This window comes from Ammospiza caudacuta, chromosome 21 (genome assembly GCF_027887145.1).
Source record: "Ammospiza caudacuta isolate bAmmCau1 chromosome 21, bAmmCau1.pri, whole genome shotgun sequence".
In the NCBI taxonomy this organism is placed as follows: Eukaryota; Metazoa; Chordata; class Aves; order Passeriformes; family Passerellidae; genus Ammospiza; species Ammospiza caudacuta.
The window spans coordinates 5,500,831-5,518,048 of NC_080613.1; the positions used below are offsets into that span (position 1 = coordinate 5,500,831).

Genomic DNA, 17,218 nt, shown 5'->3' on the forward strand with positions numbered 1-17,218 from the left:
CAGCTTCGCGCCGGAACCGGGAATCGCCCGGGAGCACCTCCGGCACCGCCCGCGGCAGATGGCGTTCCCAGTAGCGGAGGCTGCGCTATGGGTGTCGCGGCTGAGGGGGACAGGAGGCGGCGGCGAGCAGCGTAGAAGGACAGGGCGCGGGCAGCCCGCGGGTTGAGGGGCGTCCACAGCGCTGCGAGGGCTTGGGGAGGAGAGGGAGCAGGCAGGGGCTCTAGCGAGGCCAGGGCTGCCGGATGTTTGGCAGCACGTCAGTGGGAAGCTTCCCTGCCCTGAGCAGCCGGGATGCGGAGCCCGAGCCGGGCAGCAAACGCTCGGTGCGGGTCCCGTTCGCTGCTGAGAGCGGCGGGGCCGAGGAGCCCCACATTACCCGAAAGGAGGTGCGGAGGAGGGGATTGCGGCAGGCACAAGATAACGTAATAACTCAGCAGTGAAATACATCGCGTGGCAGATTGTCAGGTGTAAACACTCCTGCAGCACCGCCTCAGGCAGGGTGAAATTCTGCCAGCCTGGCAGGGAAGTGGCCGTGCCACTGATAGCGGAGCTGCGGGGCAATCCTAAGGTGGCCAGACTGAGTCGGAGGACTCGGTCCCTGCTTGGCAGGCGGCATTTACTCTGCTTTTTCTCAAACAAGCCTTAGGCTTCCCCCTCGCCAGTTCTCAGAAACAGCAGGGAGTTGGAGGCAGATATTGCCCAGACCAGTTCTGTTTATTGACTGTATGATTAATTCTTCTCCTGTTTAAAAATTAATTGCAATGACAAAAGATTACATTTGGCCTGAAGGAGCTGTGTAGCAACAGTGCATGTAATGAAGTTGTTTGGCAATCAAGTATTTCAGGCTATATGAATAAGGATGCCAAAAGGCAATCTATCAATAATTAAGTTTTCAGTAGAAAGTCATAAATATCTAAACACTGCAGACACACTGTCTAAGGATGTTTGACAGTAAAAACTGTAATAGTTCCTCAGTAATATTGCTGTTACTTTGTCAGCTTTATAATCTGGTGTCAACATTCAACTGGCTGAAAACCCAAAAGAGAACCTTAAATAAACTTCTGGCCTTCCATGAGGGAGCTGGATTGGCAATGAGACTCGAGGAGCAGAATTTAGTAAGACTTTGCTGCTAATCAGCTTAAGGGTGGGCCAGAAAAGATTAAGTCCCTGTTTCACAGCTGGATCAACCATAATATTTCCAACAGAAATAAAGAACCCGAGACCTTCAAAAACCCCAGAAGAGGTGCCAGTGTAATGGCAGAGGTTTACATATGGCTGATTATGAAATTCTGTATCCATAGAGAAATTAAGGTTACCAGAAAGCAATAAATGCTGGTGGGAATTGCACAATGTTGTCAATGCCCACAATTCTGTGAAGAAGATGAGATTTAACCTAACAAAGTAAATGTGCTTGTTGCTGATTATCTCAACCGCTTATCTTCCAGTCCAAAAGTTTAAAGGAAAGTTTGGTTTGCAGGGCAGCTGTCAGTGAGCTGTGAGCCATCACTCAGAGAAGGTGAAGTGCATGATCCACTCACTTAAGTTTTGGTTTTTTTTAATCATCTACGTTTTGACATTAGCAATTGGCACACAACTATCAGTTTAAATTGACTTTAAGAACCAAACAGCTGTGTGTGGTGGTGTTTGCAGGGGTCCCAGGATGAAGGCAGAGACAAGAATCTTGACTCCATATTTCAGAAGGCTGATTTATTATTTTATGATACATATTATATACTAAAACTCTACTAAAAGAATAGAAGGAAGGATTTCATCAGAAAGCAAGCAAGGGATAAAAAGGAAAGGAATGATAATAAAATCTTCTGAGTGACCAGAGTGTCGAAGACAGCTGGACTGTGATTAAAAACAACCACAAGACCAATCAAACATGCACCTGTTGCATTCCACAGCAGCAGATAATTATTATATAATATATAATAACATATTATAATATCATCAAATAATTATAATAGATATTATAACATATAATTATATCATCATTATATATAGATTATATTAAAATTATATAAATGTAATTGTAATATTATATATAGTATATAATATGTTATAGAATATCTATTATTAAATATAATTATATAATTATGATATAAATTGTATAAAATATATAAATTATGACAATGTCATATACTATATATAATATAGTATTATATTATATTATATATTTATTATTATATTTATATTATACATTTATATAATAATATAATTATTATATATAATGATTATATATTATATAATAATATATAATTTCGTTTCTGAGGCCTCTCAGCTTCTCAGGACAAAAAGGATCCTAGCAAAAGAATTTTTCATAAAATATGTCTGTGACAGCTGTGCAAACACTTCAGGTGTCCAAGTAGTTGCTTTAATTACTTATTTTGTTGGTTTTTTTTCATAGCAATTGCTGTAGCACAGAAGGGGATTCTTTCTAAGGAATTCTTCCTAATGGACAACTGAGCTTATCGGGCCTGCTGAGATTCTGCAAGCTGAGGCAGGCTGGGCTGGCACCATGCAGGACAAGGCCGTGCTGGTGGAGTCCCTGCTGGTGTTCGGGGCGGTGCTGTCGGTGCACGCCGTGGTCTGGGACCGCTTCTCGTGGTGCGCCCTGGCCCTGGCCCTGCAGGCCTTCTATGCCCAGTTCAAGTGGGACCGGCTGCTGCAGCAGGGGGGGGCCGTGTTCCAGTTCCGAGGGGCGGCCAACAGCGGCCTCCTGCCCGCCAGCATGGTCATCCCCCTGCTGGGGGTGGTGATGAAGGAGAGGTGCAGGGCCGCCGGCATCGTGTACTTCGAGCGCTTCGGCGTCGTGGTGGCCTCCACGGGAATGCTGCTGGCGCTCTTCCTGTCCGTCCTGGCGGTGGGCATCACCAAACCCGTGCCAACCAACACCTGCATCCTGACTGGTGTTGCTGGCAGCGTCATTATCTACACCATGAAACATTCCTTGACTGTCTCAGAGGTGATAGAGGTTCTGGAAGTGCTGCTCATTTTTGTCTACCTCAGTATGATCTTGCTGTACTTGTTGCCTCGGTGTTTCACTCCCGGGGAAGCGCTGCTGGTTCTTGGAGGTGTGAGTTTTGTTCTCAATCAGCTCATTAAACGCTCACTAAATGTAGTTGAGGGTAGAGGGGATCCCATTGACTTCTTCCTCCTGGTAGCAGTTGTTGGAGTTGTTCTTCTGGGTCTTTTTTTCACTGTGCTCTTCACCTTCATGGATTCGGGCACGTGGATCTCCTCCATGTTTTTCCACATGATGACAGCAGTGTTAGGCTTGGGGGTCATCATGCCTTGGCTGTACCGACTGATCCAGAGGAACCCTTTGTTCTGGCTGCTCCAGTTTCTGTTTCAGACACAGACAAGACTTTACCTCCTTGTGTATTGGACTTGCTTGGCTGCCTCAGCATGTGGGGTGGTTTTCTACCAGAACGCCAAGAGATCATCTGAATCTAAAAAACACCAGGCCTCAACCATAACCAGGAAATATTTCCACTTCATTGTTGTAGCCACTTATGTTCCTGGCCTCATTTATGACCGCCAGCTCCTCTACGTTGCTGCAGTGCTGTGTCTGGCGGTGTTTGTCTTCTTAGAGTACGTGCGGTACTTCAGGATCAAACCTTTTGGACAAACCCTGAGGCATTTGCTCTCTCTCTTCTTGGATGAAAGAGACAGTGGACCTCTAATCTTGACTCATATTTATCTCCTCCTTGGCATGTCCCTCCCAGTGTGGTTGTTTCCCAGATCTTGTGCTCCTAAAGGCACCTTGCCTGGGGCAGGAGCGCTGGTCCCCTACTCTGGGGTGTTGGCAGTGGGGGTAGGAGACACCATTGCCTCTGTTTTTGGCAGTACAATGGGGGAAATCAAATGGCCAGGAACAAAGAAGACCTTTGAAGGGACAATGACAGCTATTTTTGCCCAGATCATTGCTGTGGCTCTCATTCTGATCTTTGACAGCAGTGTGAATCTCAACTCCAGCTATGCCTGGATTCTGGCATCTGTGAGTTTGGTTTCTCTTTTGGAAGCTTACACTACTCAGATTGATAACCTGCTGTTGCCTCTCTACCTCCAGATCATGCTCATGGCATAGAAGCACTTCCAGGCACAGTTTTCTCCCTTCCTAGAGAAAGGTACTAGAAAATGCACTTTAATGGAAGCTCAAAGATGATGTTTTGGTACAGCAGAGAAAATTGCTGACAACAGAAATGAAAAAGACTTATTTAAAATAAAGGTTTTGATTTATTCTTGTTTTTACCCATGGAAAATAGACAGATTATGTTCTAACAGCCACAAACATGACTGATAAAAACAGCACTTGTGTTTAATAATCCAGTTTAAGTTTCTTCTGGGCACCCAAGGGAAGCAGAGGAAGAAGAGGTAAGTCAATTAGAGAGGACAAAATAAACAAGCAGGTCTCTCTGATGTTACTACCTCTGTACTGTACCTTGTTTTCTGTACTGAGTCCTGTGTCTTGTATTTGATGTGTGAACTCTCATTTCTGTATAAGCACGATGTAAAGCATGTTTGATAACAAGGGGGGGCACAGGAATCAGGTACAAGTGTCCAGTTATATCCAGTCCTCATCAGCAAGAGCCAAAACCACACCATGATGCACAAACACAACTCCAAAACCAGCACCTGCCACAGCTGAGTTATCCAGGTTGAAGGTTTGGGGATGTCAGACACTGCTCATTCCAGACCACACTAATAAGAACGGTGAATCTTTAGCCCCTGAAGTTTGCTTCAGCAAGAAAAATGTTTTATCTTTCTCAAGATTTAATCTCCAAATTAATTAGGAATTGATATGGGGGGAGGGGGGAAATTAAGCAAAGTCACAGCTACAACTAATTACACCTTAATCCTGAAATCAGAAAATCTGTTGAAGTCAATAAAATTTTCTACTATTACACTTTTCTACTTTTCCATTTTTTCTGCCAGATGTTTAATCAAATAATGTATAAAATACTTCTATCAACAAATTGACTAAAGCTACTGAATTTCATCCATTTAATTAGAATCATAGCTACTATTTTGTGGCCAAAAAACACCCCACTTCATTTCTATGTATGAAATCTTTCTGTATCAACATTCTCTTCTCACTGGTTTGCTCTGTGTATATAGAACAAAACCCAAGTGTCCTTCCTGTCTCCAGGGATGTGTCCAAGCAGGAGTTTGTCATCCCAGGCTTCTAGTTTGCATCATGAAGTTCACTTCTGACCCTTTTTTAATTCACTTTTGGGAACAGTCTGGGGGAAGTCCAAGGTACCTTTCATAACATTGTCCTGCAGGCCTGTAGCTCTCTGAGATGTTGGGAGGGAGCATAATACATGGGGAGGAGTGAAACCAGCGCCTGAGTCAGCAGAATTGGCTCCAGAATCCAACATTCTGTGTCCCTGCAACAAGCCAGGACTGGAATAGCTGAGAAGCAGCATTGCCCAATTCATCCTCCTGCCTGGGAAGGGCTCCTGGGATTTGGTGCTGCTTTTCCTGAGGGTGCCAGAGCTGGTTACTAACACAGTAAATTGTCAGATACTCTGTAGGAAACTCAACTCAGTAACTGCTGGGGCTGTTTCCTTCAGATTTAACAGGAAATCCTGCCAATCAATCCAGATTTTTTTATTTTATTTATGCACTTGAAGTAGATGGTTTTGCAGACTGCAGGTAGTGGTGCAAGTCAGGACAAATTATCCCTCCTCAGCAGAATTCTAAATTATTAACTCCTCTCATGGAAAGACACAAACAAAACTTGAGTTGCTTCTGTCACAAGCCACAGCCTTCACCACTGATGTCATAAATTGCACCAGAGGTAGAGAAATTTACTTTCCTTCCACCCTGCTTCCAACTTTCAAACAAACTGTAGGAAAGGTAGTTCTGAATGCAGAAACTTTGCATTCAGTGTTCCTGCTGTTGCCATGACCCAGCTCCCCAATTTCCTTTTGAAAGGGATGAGTCAATAAGAATTGGGTCCACTCTACCCTCAGCAGCCTTAGGGTTTCTCTGGTATAATTCCTGCACTGGTGACACTGGGCTCCTGGCTCAGGGTTGCCACTGCACCAGTGCTGGTGAAATCACACCTACACAGCTTCTGTTCAGTTCAGGTACAGACTGGGATGTAGCTTGCATGTCCAAACATTCCTTGCTATAAGTTGGTTTGGGTTTGGTGAGGTTTTGGGGATAGAGATTATTTTTGTGCATATTGAGAGTTCAGCTGCTCACCAGACAATTTAGCACTGTCCCTGTCTCTTGGAAGAAGGAGACACTGCATCTTTCTCAAAGAAAAGATGATGGAGATGAAAAGAAGAATTTCTATCTTTTTATTTAAGTGTAAAGAGTTTGATTGAGGTTCTTTGTTTCCATCATTTCAACATGAATCTTTAAAAATTGTTGTATTTTTAATCACACTCAGAGATAAAACACTTAGCTACTCTCTGCCAGGATAATTTAGAAGACTGACTATAAAAAGCAGACCTCTTGCTTCATTTCACCCACAACAAAATTGTTTTAAATCGTTGCTATTCCAACAATAAGACATAACTAGGGCTGAAAATCAAACTTCTCCCCACAACATGTTCACCTGCATTGCTGGAGTCAACCAGCCAAGAAATGCACTTAAGCTCTTAAACACAAGAAAACACTGAGTATCTGCAAGGAGAAATACTTGGTAAGTGGTCCCAGTCAAAGTGCAATGGTCTTAACTGGTTTGTTCTCAAGACTGAAGGTATTTCCTTACCAAAAGAACTGGGTGACCACTCTCACACTGGCAGGGCTCCTGCTGCAGTAGAAGCTTCTGTCTGTGCAGTTTTGGGATGTGATAATGGTCCTGGTTTTGAGGAGGAGGATAAATTTACATTGAGAGCTGATCTAGTGAAGGTTGTTTTTACAGAGACCGTGAATGAACAATCAGGAATATTGAATCAGCTATTGACTCCACAAGCCAGTCACTAACTTCAAGTGTAGAGAGATGGAAAAGGCAGTTCAGGAGTTGGCTGGAGCCTAGGGAGCAAAGAAGAGGAAAAAGCACAACTTCAGAGGCTATTCCAGTTCTGCAGGTACGAAATCAACACCAGCTGAGGCACAAACTGTACAGGCAAGACCCCCAACAGTTATCCAACTATTGCACTAGAAAGGCTTCAGTTTCCTCAGCCACTGGTGAGGATCACAACCTTACCAGTTCTCCTTGCTCCAGGTGGTGCCCTTGGCTTCCATCACGTGGAAGGTGAACACGTGGCGAGAGGACTCCGAGCTGTTGAGTTCACTCTTATGGACAACCTCCCCATGGATGAGGATGAGCCCACCTGTGGGGAACAATCACCTGGACTGCTGTTTTCCAAAAGATGAGCTCTGGCTTGCCAGTGGGAGGGAATATGATTCAAATATGATTTTAGCTCCTCTGTGTTTTGTTGAGCTGTGAATTTGGGGCTGTTTGTACCTTTCCTTATGGGCAGAGGTAGGAACTGTTTGTCATCATAGGCTGGCTCTGAGCCTACAAACTCCACACACGTTGAGGCACCTGAAGCTGCACGGACCATCCTCCTGCTAATCCCATCTGCAAATCCACAGAAAAGGCAAACACACAAAAATGAAACACCTGGCTACATTCTGCACAACAAAGGAACAATATCAGTGATTTCTCTTGGCAATGATAGGAACTTTTTTATTACTATAGTCACACTTTCCTTAGTAATTTGGGTGGGGTCTTTTTCATTAATTAGAGATTTAGGATTTTTTTTTTGTGGCAGAAACAGAGAAAACAACTGCCTTTTATTTGCCTTTTTGGCCCCTTCTGTGCATTGCAACAGACCCTTAGGAACACAAATAGTCACACACTTATGCAAAACCAACCTTTGGTCCATTTGTGCTTTCTATAGGATCATAAACCATGGTATGAGTACAGCTGACCCCAGGATTTGAGGAATTAATACCTTAAAATCTGAAGAGCATTATTATTACACTCACTGAGTGAATGTTTGGGTGAGCAGAAGTTTAAAGCTGCCCTGTGTGCTCTAAAAGAGGGGAAAAGCAGAACTGTGCTGGTGACCAGCAGTGGTCAGGCACATGCTCTTACTGGTGTGAGAGCCAGGGATGAACCACAAGCAGCCATTCTCCTGTGTGGCATCTTCCAGGGCAATCCAGAACCCCAGGATCCTGCCCAGGGGCTCAGTGTGCAGGAAGGTGGCATCCTGGTGTGGTGTCACTGCAAAAAGAGACTGTCATTGGGGTCTTTAATGGGATTCAGTTCCTCTAGAAGGACTTCAGGGTTGCATCTTCTGACTCAGAGCCCTCCCCTGCCCACCCATCTATCACACACATTAAATCTTACATAAAAATCCCACCTTTTAGACTGCTGCAAATGTAAAAACAGCTCTTTGTTCAAGCTGCATATGATGTAGAAACTTTTCAGAAAAAAATGTGGATTTCAAAGATTATTTTAAGAAGGGTTAGATTGCCAAACTCAAGTTTAAGTTTGATCCTGAGCCTTTTACCTGATAACATTCCTTTCCTAAAGGAGCATTATCTGCAGTGTGATATAGAGATAACACAAATCTCACCTTCACCACCAATGCCAGGTTGCTACAAAGAAAAAAAAAAAAAAGTGATGTGTGAAGAATTTCACAGCTTCCCACTTAACAGGGTCTTATTTCTTGAGCGACAAGACAACTTGAATTACTGTACCTTGAAGATATACATGCTCTGCACAACTACTGGTCTCTCAAGGCCTAGTTTTCTTCCCAGTTCCTGCAAGAAAATTTTCCAAGATTTATGTTCTCTGCGCACTATTTAGCATTATTCTTTGGAGATATTTAAATTTCCTTTCACTGACAAAATTACTCCCCCTGGGAGTGTAGAAAACAAAAAATTAACTACTCTGCAATTTATTTTTTTTTTCCTCAAGGCATTCTAGGAAGCAATAACAGCTCACCTGCACCTTGGGGGAGTGGGTGATTTGCTTGAAGACAGGATCATAAGCATGTAAAGCTAAGGGGAAAGAAAAAGCTCAGACAAGAATTCAGAAAGAGAAGGGAACAGCTCTCAGTGAGGAGCTGCAGACACTACAGCCAAGGAGGATAAATTGCAGCCAGAAACTTTGATCCCTCCCAAGATTAATAAATGTGATTTATCACACCTAAGGTGATAGGACACTTACAGGTCATACAATCATCATTACAGAACATAAATATAATCATTCCCTGTCCACAAACTGCACACACATAAAAGCCAGTGTACAACACAGTGAACAAAATGGAATATTATGTGATTCAATATAATATTACACAAGTGACAACCATTACACACGACCCTGAGGCATATGAATGAATTCATCCTTTAAAAACACACCTCTTAAGACCTACCAGAAAAGCGAAGTACTGCAAAAAGGAGCTAGAGCTCATCTTTGCTGCCCTTCAGAGAGCCCAAGCCTGCAGGGCAGAGTGTTTGCTGCAGACTCTTGCTGCAACCCAGCTCTGACAAATCCACAAAGCAAAGACTCAGAGTTGTGCCTCCAGCTCATCCTGATCAGATTTGCCATGAGGACACATGCTCAGGTCCAGCAGGAGCTGCTCTCAGGCAAGGGATGAGACTTGACCAAAATGAGTAATTACAGGAAATAATACTACTAGGTTTTTGAATTGTGAAGTTGCTGGGTCAGCAGGAACCTACAGTTGTTTTCACTTCCCCTGAGGAAAAGCTGAAGTGAGACTGAATGGCAGCAAGCCTGGGAAGAGGAGAGGGTTTTTTCTGAGAAAACCAAAGAAAAAAAACTCTTAGCACTGAATTTCCAACTGTAGTGAAGTTTAGTCTGAGCAAAGTTCATGTTTGCAGGCACAGGGAATCATGCTCTCATTTTCCATGTATTGCTGGAAAACAAAAGGGATCAAAATGCTAATCCAGAAACTGGGAGAGAATAAATAGGTCAAACAGACCAGTAAGGGTAAAGAAAAGGTGTTGGTGACACCACAGGAGGGAAGGCAGCTTCAATATCAGCAACCCAGCATGGCACAGGTCATAGGAGAGAGTTTGGTCTGTACTGAATGTCACCAGTCTCAGGTGGTAAATTTTTAGAACAAATCTGTTACATAAATGAGCCAAGGGCTGAAGTCCAAACTTTCTCATGTCAGTGACTCTGAGCTATTCATCACTGAAAAACCTCTGAGAAGGGGTTTTTGAAAAGGACTGGAACAGAAGATCCAGTCCTCTGAGATCAGAGAGCAAGGGGCAGCAACTGCAGAGACAGTTTTGTACAGTGAGTAGGTCTGGAGAAATCCTCATTTCTGAAAACCACATCTCTTCAGTCCATCCCTCTCCAAACTCATCCTTTAAACATACCATGGCCAATCTTGCTGACAGACTTCTCCTTTGGAATTAGAAAGTTACCTACAAAACAAAACCATAATTTAACGTTGTCTAAAAATCAGAAATCGTTCTTGACCTGGAAACTGGCCCCTGATCCCTCACTCAGCCTTTTCCCATCCCCTCTGTGTAGCTAACTCATTGCAGGGCTTACCTTTCTCATCCAAAACACCTTTCTCAAAGAAGAATCTAATCTTGTCTCCACTGGTTAGGAAATAATCCGAGCTGCCCTGCAGGGGTAAGAGCCCAGTAAAGACAGCACCCTTGTAAAAACATAAATGAACTTTCAATCAAAGCATTAACACTCACCTGCATCTTTTTCCCACCAAGGTGCAGCATAAACAAAACACAGTGAAAAATCACTCAGAAAAAGGCTTTCCACAAAACTGCACGTCTTTGAGAGGCTAACCCCACTTTTCTTTTGCTAGCTGCCCGGACAATACCCAGTTTTCTGTCTGCAGAACATGTACAAAGTGATCTGTGAGAGCTGCTTGTGGCTACCGGGGGTTGAAAGCACAGCAGAGCCACACATTGATAAGACTCTTGATAAGACCCCTGCAAACATTTGCAGAAAGCTGGAGAGCAAATTCCTCTCCCGGTGTTGTGTTCAGTTAGAAGGAAGAGTCATGTTCCCCCAGAGAGAGCCCTGCTGAGCATTTTGCCTTTTCCCAGCCCGTGTCGGTACCTGCTCCCGGAGCTGCTCCTCCTCCCGGGTGGAGAAGGCGGTGCGGCAGTGAGGGGGCACCTCCATCTCCTCCACGAGTCCCTGGATCTGCCTCCTCATGCTGTCACACTCCTCTGCGCTGAAAAACTGCTCCAGGACAAGGAAACCATCCTTGTGGAACTGGAAGAGAAGGGGTGACTGCTCTTCCCCAGAGTCCTCGGGGGAAGCAGCACAAAGCAAGGGAAAGCAGTTCTGGCCCTTTAGAGGGTGAAAAGCATCCCAGCTCCAGCTCTGCTGCAAGGCAGCATGTTCTTAATTTTTAATTTCAGTAGGGGTTTCTCTTGCAAACGATTAATTAAGAGGCTGGAATTCCAAACAGTTAAGAACAATCTATTTCAATCTCTCAGTCTACACAAAACAGAGATCTCATCACTAGAGGAGCCTTTTGTGGCTCAAGGATATCTTATCTAATGCCTGTAACCAGCAGCTGTTAAACTACCAGGCCCACTAACACAAACAGGGCAGTCATGCCTGTGTGCCAAATCAGAATGAGATTCCTTTACAAGCTGGAAAGCTATGTTCTCTCTAAGGAAAAAAAAAAATCCCTGGGTGATTTCTCACAGTTCACTACACAATACAAAATGAACTCTGCTGGCAGAGAACTCTGTTTCTTTATATAGAATACCCTGGAGATTATCCTTTGCCAGGAAGATTTCGAGTTCAGGGATGAGAGCTGAGCAACACAGACAGAAGGGGCACAGGAGAAATCCTTCCAAGAGCTCTGTGGGACAAGCTGCCCCCAGAAGAATCTGTAGCCACGACACTCACGCACTAAAATTAATGTAATAGAAGCTGAGGAGAATATAAAGTGTTTGCAAAGCAGATTTTGGCTAGACCTGCTGCCAGGTTAGCCAGCAGTGACTGTCTCACACACTGCCTGCACTCTGGGCACGCTCCCTGTGGGATCTCAGCACCTCAGGATGGAGGTGCAGAGAGGCCAAGACCACCCTTGGGGGGCTCGGGAGTCCTGGAATGTTACCAGAAGTGTCTGGTGGCTGGACTTTGATCCGACACAGGAGACGACGCCTGTATGAGGACTGGGAAGGTTTCACTGGGTGAATTGTGAAGGGATAAGCTAGTTAAAGTGTAAAACACAGGGTTTAGGATTTTGGTACAGGGGGGTCTAAAGAAGTAAGATGGAGGAATTGGGGTGTGTCCTGTTCTTCTTCTTCTTCTTCTTGGCCTCCATCTTCTGTGGTGATGGTGGCACTTGGGGATTGGTTATTACTAGAAGTGCACCGGTTAATAAGGGTAGAAGGTATTGGAGAAAAATGATAAATATTGTACACGTAACTTTGGGTATAAAGATAAGTGACCGCCCGGGGGCTTGGGGAGTGTGCCCATGGCTGACTTGCTGTGCAGACCTCTGTCGGGCTGAAAGAAAATCTTTTAGATAAACAATTAATAAACACCAAGACCGAGACAAGATCAGAAGTCTCTCCTCGTCCTTTGAGGCGCTGGGCTCTTCAAGGCCATCCCTGGGCCTTTCCAGGCCACCTAAACAGCTCACAGAAAACTTACAAGCCTAAACAGCCGAGAAACCGAGCAAGCAGCATCCCTGAGCTATCACCAGGACATAAATCAGCAAAGAGAAGAGAAACACAGAAAACTAACAGCTCCCTCCCTGCAGAGCAGCTCCTTACCTGCTGGATCTGCTGCTGGCTCACGGATGCCATGGGGCAGGAGCTCCCAGATCCAGCACCACGGTGCCACCCGGGCTCTGCAGCGCTGACTCCCCGCCTCTCCACGTGATCCTTGTCCAGCATGTGATAAAAGCCAGCACTGGGCAGTTGGACTCTTGCACAGCTCAAGGATTTTGTCCCTGTTGCCAGTTCTTTGCTCCTGGCAGGGATATTCAGGAGTTCACAGTGTTGCTTTGGCTCTTGGTGATAACAAAGCACAAAAAATTTTTCTATTCAAGTGTAATCACAGACTTGATGAATATCTGAGCTCCAAGGAGGAATCACTTTTAATTAATAACCCAGATTTAAAAATAGGGCAGTTAAACTGGTAATCACAGGAGTAAGTAAGATAAGGGGGTTTAAATAAGATTCAAGTGTGAAGAAAAGATCAAGATGTCTTAGAACAAATTTAAAGGATGGATTCAAGGTCTTACAGAACCCTTTTTGCTTAGTCAGTGAGTCCTGCCAGCACTTCAGCATATCCCCTGAAAGGGCTCCACAGCCCAGGAGGTGACAAACAGACTAAAATGTGGTAAAGAGCTTTCACTGAGGGTTTGGTAAAACCCATAGAAAGTACTTCTATTTTCATTCACGGCTGCTTTTGGTAATTTACACACTCGCTCTGTTCACGGTCCTGCAGCTCCAGAAGTCCATGTAATATTTACAACTAAGTAAAGCCAAATCCTCCCAAAGTTCAAACCAGAGAGCAAAAATGCAAAAAGTGGGTCTGAAAGGCAAAGAGGGAGGAACAGCTGCCAGCCCAGCGGTGGCGCTCCCAGCCAACACATCCCTGCCACCGGGAATCCCTGGGGAAGGTTTTTGTCTCTAGAAGAAAACGTGTTTGGCTCCTACAGGAAACCCCGAAAACACCCTCGGAGCAGCACTTCACAAAAATAACACCGTGGGGGCGTGTTCTTGCATCACACAGCCAGCCAAAGGAAAACCCAGCAAAAGGAAGGAATGCAAAATGCTCACAGCAAAGTGTTTACATCCTAGCAGCTGAAAATCCATTTAAAGAGAAGTTGCTTAAAAAAAGGTTTTCTGTTCTGTAAGGGAATTGCGGATAAAATCCCTCCGTACCTTACTAAAACTCTCTCTTTTTTTTTTAATAAAGAGGAAATTAGGGGTTTAACTTTTTTTTCAGGCTTTTCCTTGTACACAGGAGCATATGAATTCAGGAAGATTTCGAGTTCAGGGATGAGAGTTGAGCAACATAGACAGAAGGGGCACAAGAGAAACCCCTCCAAGAGGGAGGGATTTTAGTTTAAAAAGCTTTTAGTTAAAAAAGCTAAATTCTACCAAAGACTTTAATCATTGGACTACAAACCTGGAGAGAGGGGAAAAAAAAAAAAGAATAAAAAAAGTCAGTCTCCAGTGCTGCAAAGCTCAAGAAAATATTCCAGTATTTCCTCTTAACTCTCTCACCAAGAGATGGAGTGGAAAAGTTGTTAAAGAAGATGCCTGATCAGTGGGGAAAAAAAACAGCTGTAGGCTGTTGCCTGCAAGGTGATTGTGTGACCCACCTCACCCCTCCCCAGGAGGCAGCAATCCTGCAGGAACACTCCTGGAAACACTCCTGGAAACACTCCCAGGCCACTCCCCAGTCCCTCTCCTCCGTCACTGTGGTGTCACGTCCTCCTCAATTCCCACACAGGGTGGTTTTCACCAGCAGCTCATCACGTCACCCTCTCCACTCCCCTCCTTACACACACACCAGGACTCCAGAGGCTGTTTTGGTTCATGCCACAGCAGCAAACCACAGTTTTCCTGTTCCATGGAGTGTTTTGAGCAATATAAACAGCAGATCACAGCAAACACTCCAGCAGCTACCAGGAGATAAAACCCATCCTGGTTCCAGGAGCTCTCAATATCTATCCTTAAGAGTCCTCCTGTTCCAGCCATGCCCCTATTTTGAGGCTCAGAAAGACGTTTCTAGCAAGAGAAAAACCACTCTGGCCACACAATGCCCAAAAAAAGTCAAAGAGAAGGATGCCACCATTGTAAAGCCTTCTCTCCCCATAATTTTACACAGAAAGGTTGACAGTACTCAGACAAAACTGGGAAATGGCTCCTTTTCCTTCCCTTCCTCCCCCTACAAGAGCTCTTTTTGCAGACTCAACACTTTCTCCTGCCAGCTCTGCAAAAATTCTGGCAAGCTCCATTGGAGGCTGCCAAAGCCCAGCCCATGTCTGTAGGAAAGGTGCAGATCAAGTGTTTCAGATGCCTTTTGGACTGGCACAATTATTACCCCAATAAGGGCTCCTGTTGAAGCCAAGCCAGCTCAAGCAGCTCAGCACTCACACCAAAACTGCTGCTGTGGAGCTGTCAGGGTTTTCAAGGAGGAAAATTTTCCACTGGACCACCTCACCTCTCCTGAAGTCTCTGATCAGCAACAAGTGAGAGAATATTTAATGAGAAACAAGGAGCAAAGGAAGCATGATTTCCTCAGCCCCTCAAAGACCAGGTAAGTCCTCCAAAAGGTAAACCAGCCAAAAGGAGCTGAGGTCCAGGTAAGCCTTAGATAACAAGGGACACTTTGTCCTCTCCTTTCTTGGGGTTCAGTCTTGCATTTCATTAAAATTCATCAATAAGCAGCATTAGGAACTCCCACTTACCTGTTTCAAAGCCTGCTTATGTTCTCTGTGAAGTGGGGCCAATGTCACTGTGGTCAAGTAGTCACAGACAAAGGAAGTGAGGGAAGGCAAAACTCAAGAGAAACACCTTTCTACACAATAAAAGAGCTGCACAGACACTCAAATTTTCTTTGCAAGTCACAGGCTGATTCTCTGTAACACTTCATGAATTGGGAAAGACATCTATCAGCATTTCCCATTAAGGAGCCCATGGGGAAGGCAGGAACTGAAATAATTTACCAGTCTGAAGACAATTCCTATGGCAACAGCCTTAAATTCAGAAACTGTTCTGGACACTTGTAAAGTGATAGTGAAATCTGTGACACAGCCCCAGCTTGGCACAGAGCAATACCTCTTTTTTATACAACTACTTAATTCATAGAGGATTGTCATAATCCACTAGGACTTTTGTAATGAGCAAAAGAACCCAATAATCCTACACAATAGCTGCAATTATTAACATCTGTCTTTTGAAAAGTGACATCATGGAAGGCTGAATGCCTTCATAGACAGGAAACACCAAAGAACAGAGACATAGAAAGAAAATGCAAATTAAAACTTTTATTCTGGTGAAGTGTCCAGTTGTACAAGTCTTTGAGAGCTAGCAAGAGCAGCCTTCAGTGCTCACGGGGAAGGTGCTGTTGTTCAGCTGCCCAAACAATCCCACATACAAAGTGAATGTCATGATTCTGAAATGTTACACCAAGTTTCGGGTCCCAGATGCCAAACCACAGCCCTGCTTGTGCATTTACACAATGGGAGTGAACCATGTTTAAGCCATGAGTAGTGACTTATTGAAATGGACACATGTGTCAGCTGTAAAGATGACTCAGGCTCAGTAGCCCCCTTCTCATTAAACCTCCTCCAGAAAAACTCTTCCATTGTCAAATAAAATTCCTTTAAAGGAAATGGAGGAAGGGATGGAAAATTCCAGGGATCCTAAATTAAGCCTTTATGTGAACTCACACAAAGCTGACCTTTGCCTTTGGGGTCCAGCAATTCAAGTGCTGCTACTTTGGAAACTGGATTTAGGATATGAGATTTCTGGAGAATTTCATACTCCCAAAGCAGTTTAATATTAACCCATAGCTGGAGGGAAAAGGGTCCAAATTAAACTTTAATAATCCTGCCCCATTCCAGTTGTGCTTTGTACACTGTTAGAATGAGGTAGGACAGAAAACTCATTCACTTTTGGCACATGCTTGGGAAAATTACATTATCCACTGTGGCCAATCAGTAGGGTTAAGATGGCAGAAAAACTTTAAAAGTGAAGTTTAAGCAATAATTTCCTAGTCAGCATCCCCATAGCCTTACCTTAGGTGACCTTCAGAGCAGATGACTCTGCTTACAGTATGACAGAATTGTCTGGCAGTGAGAAATCACCCCACAAGTTAGGAAATCCCTCCAGGGTTGAAAGAAAAAGAATCCAAGGGATGAGTTGGCTTCAGGCAGGCACTGCTACAAACACACTCCAGGGAGAGCAAGTGCCTCTGGGGAGATGTTCCATTCACAGATCTATAGAGAAGGCACAGCTATTGATGAGGGGGAAAAAAGTTACTCCTCCCCTGAAGGAGGACTGAAAAAACATTTAAAAATCCAAGGAACTCAAACCATGCGAGTTCCATTCTAAAGCAGGAAAAGAGGTAAGGAAAGGAAACAATGTCACAGCCTAAGAATCAATAAAATTTGAAACTTTTTTCCAGACAACTCATCCTCTGTAAAGGATGTTATTGTTCTCAAAATTCCTGGAATCAATTGTTTAAAAGGAAAAAAAAAAAAAAAAGAAGAGGACTTCATGTGGATCAGCAACAGAAAGCCACTTAATACTA

The 17,218-nt window shown here is 44.2% G+C and overlaps 2 protein-coding genes across 2 annotated transcripts; one reads left to right on the top strand and one right to left on the bottom strand.

The window, feature by feature from the left end:
* The first annotated feature begins 2,521 nt into the window (after positions 1 to 2,521).
* Positions 2,522 to 4,852, top strand: DOLK (dolichol kinase). The gene has a single exon (XM_058818471.1). The coding sequence runs from the start codon at positions 2,522 to 2,524 to the stop codon at positions 4,091 to 4,093; it is 1,572 nt and encodes a 523-aa protein (XP_058674454.1). The 3' UTR covers positions 4,094 to 4,852.
* Positions 4,853 to 6,319: 1,467 nt separating this feature from the next.
* PHYHD1 (phytanoyl-CoA dioxygenase domain containing 1) lies at positions 6,320 to 17,168 on the bottom strand. The gene is made up of 12 exons (XM_058818472.1): positions 16,704 to 17,168; positions 12,718 to 12,956; positions 11,036 to 11,194; positions 10,505 to 10,580; positions 10,327 to 10,374; positions 8,924 to 8,979; positions 8,677 to 8,739; positions 8,553 to 8,574; positions 8,069 to 8,197; positions 7,433 to 7,549; positions 7,172 to 7,298; positions 6,320 to 6,996 (listed from the first exon to the last, which is right to left on the bottom strand). Exons 2-12 carry the CDS (start codon positions 12,838 to 12,840, stop codon positions 6,951 to 6,953), a joined length of 966 nt encoding a protein of 321 aa, XP_058674455.1. The 5' UTR covers positions 12,841 to 12,956; positions 16,704 to 17,168; the 3' UTR covers positions 6,320 to 6,950.
* Between the last annotated feature and the right edge of the window lie 50 nt (positions 17,169 to 17,218).